Below are 12015 nucleotides of genomic sequence, written 5' to 3'. Positions count from 1 at the left end.
CTTAGCTCAGACTACAGACCCTTTTTGGTGGTACCGCTGGATATGATGCCCAAATCTCTAGGTTTGAAATCTCAAGTGACCGCTAATATCTTATACTCTCTCCCTGTTGTCCTAAGTGATATTGTGCTAACGGTCTTCATTTTCCTCCTTCCACCTTTCAGTCAAGAGACCAGCCAGATTATGGACTGTGTTCTCGCATCTCCTCCTCCCCCACCCACAGCCTCTATGTCTTTGTGAGGAACTTCGTCTGCAGAATTGGGGAAGATGCTGAGCTCTTCATGTCACTCTATGATCCCAACAAGCAGATGGTCATAAGGTAGGTGTGTTCAGAGTTTCTGGGTCTCTCTGTCGGGGACAATCTAGTGTCTGTAGAGCACAGAGCATCTTTTCTTTTTATCGCTATTTGTTGCTGAGAAATTCCCACCCAGAGAGAAACCAGGTCTAAATTAGTCTGCAGCAGTCGTTTCTATGGAGGGCATGAGAGTCAGAAGGAAAGAGCAATTGCCTCCACATTTTCCCCACAGTGGGGAAATGGTTAGAGGGAAATAGAAAGACTGTCAGAAATAGAAAGATTCACACAAGTTGCTTTTGTTGTTGTTAACTGCCGTCGAGTCGGTTCTGACCCATAGCGACCCTGTGTAGGGTTTATTGAGCAGCTGATGAGCTTGAACTGCTGACCTTTCAGTTCAAATGACTTTGCAGTCTGGTGCATTAACCCACAGCGCCACACCAGGACTCCTTTGGGATAGAGTAAAAATACTGACTTAAAGGGAGCGAGTTGAGAAATGAATACTGAAAACTGCAGATCTGCCAGGGCAGCAGCAAGGCTAAAAGTGGGTTGTCTGCAGTCTGCCTAGGTTCGCATCCTCTCTCCACCACCAACTGCCCTCTGTTAACTTTGGTCAAGTTGTTAATCTCTCTTAGGTCTCAGGTTTCCATTTACAAGATGTGAGTACCAACATCATGGGACATTTCTTTTAGATTAATGCAGCAATTGGAGTCTTAGTGTGGCACTGTGGGTGAATATGCTGGATTACAAAGTCAGTTTGAACCACAAGGCTGGCAGTTCAAGCTCAACGCTGCTCCTCAGAAACCCTATACTGTGGGTTGCTATGGGTCAGAACTGACTCTACAGCACTTAACAACAATGCATCAATGAAGAGACGGGTTGAGATAGATGAAGAAGTGTTAGCTGGTCTGAAGTTAGGGAGTTGTGTGTACTCCTGAGCCTATGGGCACCAACCTAGTCCATTAGAGGGTGGGGCTAGGGTTGAGAGAGCGGGTGAGTGAGTGAAAGGGCCAGCTGGTCTGAAGTGCAGGGAAGTGTGTGTGGACTCCCAAGCTTGCAGCCTTGTACCAATTTGACCTAGCAAGGATGGCTAGGGTTGAGTTGACCAGAACCCAACCAGATGAAAAGAAAGATGTTTGATAGTGTGAGGAGGTGTAAATTGCTACAATTTGATGGACTGGACTTTGCTTATCGATATAGTTGTTCAAAGTTCCAACTGGAATGGAAGATTTGGCAGATCAAGGGACATGCTTGTCTCTGGAGAGTAATGGATTGATATGGATGGGCAATTTAGAAGCTGAATGTCTAAAATGGAGGGGAGATAACGGCTTGTAGTGGCTGGCTTACAAGTATTCACAGTTGTGCTTACAATGAAAATAACTGGAAATAGGGGAAGTAAATCCTTCAAGTATGAAAGGGCTCATGGCCAGAAGAGCCAGGGTTGGTGGCCTGTATCATAGTGACTTGTTTAATATGTCTTCTCTAGCTTTAGTCTTTGTAATTCCCACCAAATTTTTCTTTTCCTGATGGGTTTGAGTCAGAGAACGTGGGAGAAGATACTGGGCAGATGATTTAATTCAGCTGTGAATGTTAGCAGAGTTGATTGTAATTGTAAAAAGCTGAAACTCTAGTATGGGTATAAAATGAGCCATCTCAGCAGCAGGAAGTAGAGAGTTAGCTACCACTGAAGAAGCGTTAGAGCGCCACATGTCCTTTTGGTTCCAGAGATCCCTGGGCATTGAACCTCCTTGACCCAGGTATGGAAAGGTATGACGCTGGAGGAGTGGCAGAGGAACAGTAGCAGCAGAACCAGCAACCAGAGCACAAGACAGCGTTTCCCAGCCCATGGAACAAGTAAAGTTGAATGACTTTGGGCAGGAGGCTTGCTTGTAGAGTAGGGTGACTCAAGGCTCTTAATTGGAGGAGCTAGGTTTGCTGACCACAGGCTAGAGCTCAGAGTCTTCAGGCTGAGGGTTATAGGGAGTGGTGGGTCCTGTGGGCATTTATCAGCAGCCCTAAAAGAACTTAATAGCATTGCGTCGACAGACAGAGTCCTGCCTGTGGACACGGCTGAGGAGCGGCTGTCCTGACTGGGAGAACTGTGCCCTGTGCGTTTTCTGATCCTGTATTGTAACTGCCTGAGTTCTGTGTGGCCATTGCAATGGAAACTAGCTGAGGAGAGACCACTATGGGAGGAATGGTTGGTGCCATATTTTTACAACAAATAAGAGAAAAGCCTATGAAACACTCATCTCAGGGACTGGCACACGGTAACTATGTTCCGAGTGACACAGGTCTTTAGTACTCCTGACTTCTATTCATTTATCTTGGGAATGGAGGAAGTGAGGGAACGTCTTGGTGGTTTTGTTCCATAAAGGGAACCTCTAGGAAAAAGAATTTGGTGTTCTGCCCATCATTCCCAGTCCCCTAGGACTTGTGGCTCACACCTTCCTTCCTCCCAGGTACCCATTGCCTGTATCTCCAGTGGGGTTTTAGACCAACATGTGGTCCAATATGGGAGGTCACTGGTTGACCCATTAAAATGGAGCCCAGTCCTTCTGCTTCTATGAGAAAATGAAGACAATGATGTATTCTTGGCACAGTTGCTTTGATGATCTAATGAGTTAATGTGCAGCCCTAGTAAATAGTGGTCCTTTAGTAAATTATTTTTCCTTGAGACATTTATGAAATGTGGAGGGGCTTTTCACCTACTAAGATTGTACTGAAATTGGTATATCATATCATTCAATCCTCATTATGCCATTTCATTTGGGAGAGGAAAGTGACTGGCCCAAAGTCACACTTATTTGTGAAATGACAAAGCTGAGATTTATACCAGTCCATCTGACTCCAAAGGCAAACTATTTCCTTACTTTAGTTGATGTCAAGCAAGGATTCAAATCTAATATCCCAAGTGGTTCTGCCTAGGAACTAGTAAGGTGACTAGTAAGGTGGAAAGGTAAGGTACTCTTTATGACTAACCTAAATCCCCAGTATTAAAACTTCAGCCTCTCTGTCTGGGTCTTGGTAGACACAGCAAGTGGTCCTGGTCCCTGAGATTGAACCCATCTTGAAATGATTGCATGTCATAGACCCCCTCGCTGTTCCTTGTCAGCTGCTCCCAAGGCACCTGTGAAAAAAGACTCCAAAAACATCTACAGGACCTTCCCTGCCTCTTGAGAAACACAAGAGTGGCTTCTGGCTGAATTAGACAGGGGTGTCTGATCTTCTGGCCCATCTGAGCAAAAGATGGACTGGCCCCAGCTTTGCACAGGAAGGCAGTGGATCAGCAAGACAGCAGATGTCGTTCCCTGAAGTGCCACAACAGATGACGTGCTTGATGGGGCATGCCTGAGTGATGGCTCCGAGAAAACCAGACACAGAGCAGCCTTGAAGGAGGAGGAGGCATTGAAGGGTGGAAACCAAAAGGAAGGAGAGAACACGAATAAGAGAAGAGCAGCAGAGCGATTGGGGAATATTCCCTTTACCAGTCTGACTTTGGACTATTGCTCTTTCACGAAGAAATCTTCAGACGTATCTGCCCTAGTCACAGTTGAGAGACAGTGAATGGCAAGCAAGTTAAGACATTCTCCATATGGCCCCAGATATGGGTAGGAGAGAATTTGATTGGGACGGTCCTTTCAGTATTGGGATAAGTCATGTTCAGATCCTTAGTGGTTCATTGAAGAGATCTGGACTGGGAAAGTTAAGTAAATGTTTATTGGAAAATTAAAAGTAGCAGACCAATGGCAAAGCAGTGTCCGAAGAACAGGAGGAGGCATTGGTGTAACCCTCGTTCTCCTGAGGAGGGTGTCATTTGAAGAAGCCTCTCTCCTATGTTGTTGCCATGTGGGCCTTCAGGTGCTCAAGGATGGCTGGGGCCCGCTTGGTCCTCTAGATTGTGCTCCTTGTTTATGATTGTGTTTCATATAGGAGAAAATTGCTGCATTCAACCTGATATGTTGGGTCACTCCGAGTTATGCTACATATGATGGAAAGTTCTGGAAAACACCCAGACATACATTTCACTATATATGTGTGTGTATATATATATGTTGTTGTTGTTGTTTAGTGCCGTCGAGTCGGTTCCGACCCATAGCGACCCTGTACAGGGTTTCCGAGGCTGTAAATCTTTACGGGAGCAGAACGCCTCATCTTTCTCCCGCGGAGCGGCTGGTAGTTTCAAACTACTGACCTTGCGGCTCGCAGCCCAATTCGTAACCACTACGCTACCAGAGCTCCTGCATATATATATATATATATATATATAGCACTACAATATAGCAGTAACCAAGAGGAAATGATTTTGAAAAACGAATTTTTCTCAGGGGGTTGGAGTCTTCCTGGCTAGTTTGTTGTAATGTTTAGATCTTATTAGGTTAAAAAAAAGATTAAAAAAGAAAAGACTTGATTGAGTTTTAAGCTTCAGTTAATCCAGGGCTGTGTTCATTTTCCTTATCGGTTCCATTTCCCCCTGAACTTTCTTCAGACTTCTCTCGTTAATCTTCTAGGTGTGAGTGCAGAGAAAAGAACAAGACATCAGGGAGAGCAAAGCCCGAGAAAGGCAATTCCCCTTCACTCTGTTGAATTCTGTTACCATGCCTTCTTGGGCTAATATGGCTTTGAAGCTTTATTTTGCTGTGTGTTTCTTTTTTTCCTAATTCAAGAATATGGACATTTATTTAGCACTATGTGACACTGTAGGATCAGCATTGGACTGCGAACCACAAGGTTAGCTGTTCAAACTCACCAGCTGCTCCTTGGAAACACTAGACAGGGTCACTATGAATTAGAACCGACTTGATGACACTTTGCAACAATAACATATGCACCTGGAAAGAACCCTGGTGGTTCTGTAGGATAAGGACTGGATCGCTAACACTAAAGTTGGCAGTTGAAACCATGAGGGGTTTCTATTCCCATAAAGATTTACAGTCTTGGAAACTCTGCACAGGGTGGCTATGTGTTGACTCGGTGGTCCTGGGTGGTGGGCTGTATGCTTCTGGATGATGTGGAGTACCTAATAACTCAGCTAAGTAAATGCTCAACTTCTCAGTCTTCTGGGCGTGGCTGGATTGACTAATAGAACTACATAGGGTGGCACATGGCTGCTAGAAGATTGTTGTTAAGTGCCATGGAGTTGGTTCTGACTCATAGAGACCCTGTATAGGTTTTCCGAGGCTGTAAATCTTTACAGGAGCAGAAAGCCTCATCTTTATCCCGCAGAACAGCTGATAGTTTCGAACTGCTGACCTTGAGGTTCGCAGCTCAACTTGTAACCATTACACTACCAGAGTTCCTGCTAGAAGGTACGAGGTAGTAAATGATCATTTGTAGGAATCATGTGATTGTCCCACATACAGTCCTTCAATGAGTTTCTAGTCTTAGAATCAAGTTTAAAATCTAACAAGATTTATATGATCTGGCTTCATCTTCTAATTTGTCTCCTACCACTTTTCTTCTTCTATCAGTTTCTTAGATGCATCAAACCCCTTCCTGCCTCAGAGCCTTTGCATGTATGTTTGATTTGCTGGAAAGATTTCCCTTTCCTACTGTCTTTTCCTGGTTTATCTCATCCACATGTCATGTCCTCAGCAAAGACTTCCTCATTCAGACTAGACCAGGCCTTTCTGTTGTACACTCTCACCACGTTCGGAACCTTTCCTTTACAACCCTTGTCACAGTTGCACATAAGTGTATCACAGCTAATGACTGAGGCTCTCTAAGGCACATCACAGCATGATGTCCTATTCAAGGAAAGAAACTTTTACATCCCAAGGTTAATTTAAAATAACCTAAATCTTCACTCAGTCTCTTAAGGACATGTGAAAGATGTAAGATGCGTACATTTTCCTTGTCTAGAAAAATGTACTACAGTGCCCCTCTCCCCTGGTTCTGATGCTCTCTCAATAACCTCTACAGAGAATGCTGCTGATCCTCAAGAATATTTAGCAGCTGTGTTGGAGTTAGCAGATGGGAGGAGAGAGGTTGTGCATACACATATGTTAGACAGCCTATGTCCCTGGTACAATGTGGTTACTTGTCTAATGCCTGTCTCCCTAACAAAACTCTGATTTCTAGACTGTATCCCTAGCAGCCAGTGTGGTGTTGGGCATACAGTAGATGCTTGGTGAATAGTTCCTGAATGAATGTTGAGTCCCTGTGTGTAACGTGCTGCTGTTCCTCTCACAGTGAGAACTACTTGGTGCGATGGGGTAGCAGGGGCTTCCCGAAGGAGATCGAGATGCTGAATAATCTGAAGGTGGTCTTCACGGTGAGTACACTCTTCTTGTTGCCATGTTTTGTGTTCAAAGAGGATGTGAACTTAGAAATGAAGCTGGTTGGTTGGTCAGGATGGAGTGTGGCAGAGAAACAGAGAAAGGCGTTCCTGTGTGGTGCAGACAGTTAGTATGCTTGGCTGCTAACTGAAAGACTGAAAGTTCAAGTCCATTCTGACAATCTACTTGTGAAAATTCAGTCACTGAAAACACTTGGTAGCACAGTTCTACTCACACAGTTTCCATGAGTCAGAAGCAACTTGATGGCAACTGGGTTTTTCTTACCGAAACCATTGTATCCTCTCCTTCTTCTTTGTCTTTCTCTCTTCCTTCCTCCCACATTGGTTTCTCTCTGACACACTCATGTGTAAACAGAGAACACATACAGAACACTATATAAACTTCCAGTGTGGCACTGTAGGATCAGCATTGGACTGTGAACCAAAAGGTCAGCAGTTCAAACCTACCAGCTGCTCCTCGGAAACCCCATACAGGGTCACTATGAGTCAGAATCAATTCAACGGCACTTAACAACAACCCCTTTTGAGTGATGATGCCTAGGCTACAGTATAGCAGCTATTTTGATTTTTTGCCTAATTCATGGTTAACTTGAGTCCCATTCTTTGGTTCTGACCTTTCTGAAAAGCTTTTAAAAATGTATCAGTAAAAAAGTAAGATCTTCCTGGAACATTTCCTGCCTTGACAAATTGGATATTCTTGAACCTAATTGAGTCATAGATGACTGAAGATCTTACAGGTCCTTGGGGTCATCTTTCTAAATACCAATGCTCTCAGGGCAAGACTTCTGTGTGGAAACATTGAAATCAATTGTTACTTGGAGGATGAACCTGACCTTTTGCCTCTGAATAACAGAAAAACTTGAAAGAAGGAGAATGAGTTACCATTGCCAACAGAGACCTCCCTTTGTCTCATTTCCATGAAGGTGTGTTAAGAGGAGTCCCTGAATGGTGCACGTGGTCAATGTGCTCGGCCACTAACTGAAAGGTTAGAGGTTTGAGTCTACCTAGAATCACCTTGGAAGAAAAGCCAGGTGATCTGCTTTAGAAAAATAGCCCCTGAAAACTATGGAGCATAGTTTTACTGAGACACATGTGGTTGTCGTAAGTTGGAATTGACTCAGCAGCAACTGGTTTCAACTGGTGTTAAGAGTGCCCTCAAGAAACTTAAGGATATTGGTGTTGCCTGCAAGCTCCTTTGGGGGTGAGACCATTTGTGAGATTTTTCACTGCCTTGCTTGCATCATCCAGGGAAATTGCAGAGGAGGAGCCAAAGAGGCATTTGGACATTAACCAAACTGATGGGTTTGATCCAGCGGTGACCGATATGCTAGATTAACCTACCTTGCTCTACAATAATTTTCCAGTTACAGCCCATTAAGTGCAATGTCTTATGTTATGTCGCAATTAGATTGGAGGGGAGCTAATTTATTTTGTTTGTTATTTCCTGAAAAATGGGCCAGAGGCATGGGATAGGATCATAGGTCCTAATTGCTTAGACGAAGTTTTCTTGGCATATATAAATGTGCCTCAATTCTGTTTATCCATTAATAGCTAGAAGGAGGATCCTATTTATTTTCTTGATAAATAGGACAGTCCCATGGGGCTTCCTGATTAAACCAGGAGACAGATGTTTCATGAGAAGGAGAAGGATGGGGAATCAATCAATGGTTCATTTTGCAGAAAACCAGTTCATGATGTAAACATGAGGGAAAAGGCATCAGTAAATTTGTGCCTCACAATATCCATGAAAATGTGATTCTGCCCTCATGGAATTCTGTCTGTCCCACTGCCTCTGCGTACTGGAGCAAGTGAACCTGAGAACCTTACTTGACTGTCTCAGTAGGCTGAGACTTGCCTCTGTTGAGATGATCAAGGTAGATGGACAGATGGACAGATAGCTGCCGTTGATTCATCTCTGACTCATGGCAACCTGTCTGTACAACAGAACGAAACGTTTCCCAGTCCTGTGTTACCAATAGCGTTTTTACTGCCCACCTCAATGAAGGTCTCCTTCACCCTTGTCAGCCCCTCTACTTCACTAAATTGGTTTCCTCTTTCACAATTGATCCCCCCTGATGGCATGCTCAAGGTAAGTGACTCAGACAGTGTCCTACTGTGAGCCAGATGATTTTCATAGTCCAGTTTTCAGGAGTAGATTGCCAGGTCTGTCTTTCTAGTTTGTTAGTCTGGAAGCTCTGTAGCAACCTCTCCACCAAGGTGATCATGCTGGGACCTGACATGCTGGTGGTATAGTTGCTTCTAGAATTATAACAGCACACAAATCACCACTGTATGACAACTGACAGACGGGGGCTGGGTGGAAATGATTGGAGTCTTCATTTGGGGATGAGGATGGTCGTCTCCACTCAGTGTGCTTTAATTTATTCAGGAGCCATCTGCTGGAAACCCACTAGGTGCAGGATTTCTGCTAGGTGCTGGGGCTAGAGCAGTGAATGAGCTGATAAGGTCCCTGTTCACATAGTGTGGTGGTGGGCACAAGGTGCAAATAATAAACAAGAGGAGTGTCAGAAGGCAAAGCAACTCATGCAATGTAGATCATTAAAAGAGGGTCATGTGATGACACTGGACTATCAATGGGGCGTTGAAGTGATGATAAAGTTAGGGATGAGTTAAAACTGGGCAGACATGAGCCTAACTGGCTTTATTTCTCTCAACTCTAGATGTCAGCTCTTTCTAGTCTCTTCTTTGGAGTCAGACTTTGGCATGTTGGCCAGGCCAACTGTTGACTTTTACTCTGTCTGCTTTGCAAATGTTCCCTTTCCCGGTTTCATCCTCAAATGAGGAAACGAGCAAGACTTAGCCTAGTTTGGGAGTTGCGGGTAAAATATGGGAGACATGGGTGGTGGGGGTGGTGTGCCAGGGAGTTGGTGCTGATTCATAGTGAACCTGCATAAGGTTTCCAAGGCTGTAAATCTCAGTGGGAGCAGAAAGCCTCATCTTTCTCCCCTGGGCACGTCTGGTAGTTTCAACCTGCTGACCTTGAGGATAGCAGCCTGACTCTACCAGAGCTCCATGATGGGTGACAGTAAAAGTGGAAGCTAATACATTACTAAGAGTCCCTGAAGGTGCAAATGGTTAATGGACTCGGTGCCAACTGAAAGGTTGGAGGTTTAAATTCACCCAGAAGTGCTACAGAAGAAAGATCTGGTGATCTACTTCCGAAAAATTAGCCACCACAAATCCTATCGAACGTGGTTCTATTCTGACACTTTGGGGGCCACCATGAGTCAGAATTAACTTAATGACAGTTGGTAATGACTTGCTAAACAAAGGAGCACTGGCTTTAAGTTCCATCATTCTGTGGGAGTTTCTTCCACATAACCCAGTTTTGTAAGGTCCGAGTGGAAATGACAGGGAGACCTTTGACACTGAAGCACAGTTCTGAGCCAGAACTGCCCATTTGCACACTCACAAGAGGATAATTATATGCTTAAGCATTTGATTGTGGCTTATATACCATACCAAGTTTCTCAAGTCACACAGTACCTCTGGTGAGGCAACTCTTAAATAGCTGGTATTTTCATTCACACAGATAAATATTTCCAGAGAACGATGACATGATGGTTTACTGAGTGTGGAGACTTCGAAAATATAACCAAGCTTCAAGGGAGGAGAGAAGCAGTCAGGGAAGGAAGTCATTATAGCTGAAGCAGGATTTGAACTTTTACAGCTGGAAAGGATTTGGAATAAAAGATAAGATTTGAGGCAGAGGTGTATGTGTGTGTATCTGGGGGCTGGGGGTGGAGTGCTGGCTAAGAAGAAATATCCTGAGTTGAAAGTGAGCATTTTGTATATGTGAAGCAATAAAGAAATCTTTGTGACAAAAATAGAGTTCTTTCATTCAGAGAATAGTGGGGAATCGGTTGGATAGGACAGCTGGAAATATATTATGTCGAGGACCTTTCACGTCAGCCGGGGAAGATTAGCACTAATAGGATAGAAAACAGCTATTAAAGTTGTTGGGGTGGAGGAGAGAGGGGTGAAATAATGAATGTGGCCTCTGAAGAGTTTTGCAGCAGATTTCAGGGTGGATTGGCAGAAGGAGTCAGGCAGGCAGAGAAGAGACTGTGCCAACCATCTGGATGTAAGATAATTGGGGTCCCAAACTCAAATGTCTACAGGGCAAAGCAAGGCTGTTATGAGTGGAGGGGGACTTTCTCAGCCAGAAAGTCCACCCCTCTCTTCTCTTCCCTCTGACTGTCCAGCAGTGAGTCTTGGAGAGGGGGAAGCAGACGTATGCTAAGAGCTGGTTAGGGGGCACCCCAAGCACCTGGCGTGCCTTGACCCCAGAGACTCTGCACATCCTGCATCCACACATACTAGCCACAGAGAAGGGATGGGGCTAGCTTTGCTCTGCCTGACTTAGGCTGTGATGTGAGCTGATGGCCTCTTCCCAGAGAATCTCCTGCATGAGGAGTAGTAGCAATTGTTCCCTAGAGAGGGTAGGGGTCTCTGTTCTGATACCAACAACATGCCTGATGTTCCTTTCCCAGCTGATCCCAGCTGGTTTGGGGTCCCAGAGCACTGAAGCATTTCAATTTGACCTGGGCAGTGTAAGTGGAAGAATTCTAGGTCAAGTCAATGACAGTTTAGCTTGAATCACCATAACAGAGGCGCTACTACTCAATCAATTCCCAGACTTGATGAGGTGGTCAAGGTGGTTTCCCTCCTGCATGCCTATCTGATGGTGAAGCAAATCTATTGTGGGAGTTCTGTTTGTGTGACTGGGTTCAATGCTCATTGTTTTAAAGGATATATGTTCATGTTCCTGGCCTTGGAGAAGTCCCACGTCTTTTCTTAGTTTCAGTTTGCCTTTTCATCTGTAAAATGGGGGGGGGAATGAAATACTAATAACAACTTCACAGAGTTGCTAAGGATCAAATAACTTGATGAAGTCTTTAAGGCACTTACTACAGAACCTAACTCAATAGTGATGTTCGCCAGACAGTTCTGGCTCACCTGCCTCTGTCTGGGCACACAGCTGGGTTGCATGCCCCTGTCCACCTTGAAGTTATCTGTGGCCATTTGACTTGCTTTGGTCAGTGAAACGCTAGTGTAGGTAAGGTGTATCTCTTCTGAGTGGAAGCTTTTAGAGCCAGGAAGTCATTTGTATGATCCACCCCTGCACAAAGACATGAAGGCACAGGTCCTCTGGAGACAGCTCTTGTGTTATTCAGAGTCTACCCAGCTGCACTGGACCGGTAATGTAAACTAGGAGCAAATGGCTGGTTTTTCTTCTGAGATTTTGAGGTGTTTACCCCAGTTACTTAACCCGCAATGCTGTACATATAATCAATGCTTTTACACATTAACCAGCATTTTCCCTCTTCCTCTGTTTTCCCTGTCACAGGTGTTGTGCAATGATAAACTGAATGGACTCATTTGTTGTTGTTAGGTGCTATCACTT

General features: G+C 44.5%; 1 protein-coding gene across 1 annotated transcript in view; it reads left to right on the top strand.

Moving 5' to 3' along the window:
- The window catches only part of DOCK2 (dedicator of cytokinesis 2), a 658261-nt gene that overhangs the window by 71153 nt on the left and 575093 nt on the right, over positions 1-12015 (top strand). Inside the window, exons 8-9 of the mRNA XM_006864832.1 lie at positions 162-316; positions 6482-6563. Coding sequence (XP_006864894.1) covers positions 162-316; positions 6482-6563 — 237 coding nt within the window. The remainder of the gene's footprint in view (positions 1-161; positions 317-6481; positions 6564-12015) is intronic.

This window comes from Chrysochloris asiatica, unplaced genomic scaffold (assembly GCF_000296735.1).
Source record: "Chrysochloris asiatica unplaced genomic scaffold, ChrAsi1.0 scaffold00071, whole genome shotgun sequence".
Taxonomy (NCBI): domain Eukaryota; kingdom Metazoa; phylum Chordata; class Mammalia; order Afrosoricida; family Chrysochloridae; genus Chrysochloris; species Chrysochloris asiatica.
This window is presented reverse-complemented; position numbering and strand designations above follow the sequence as displayed.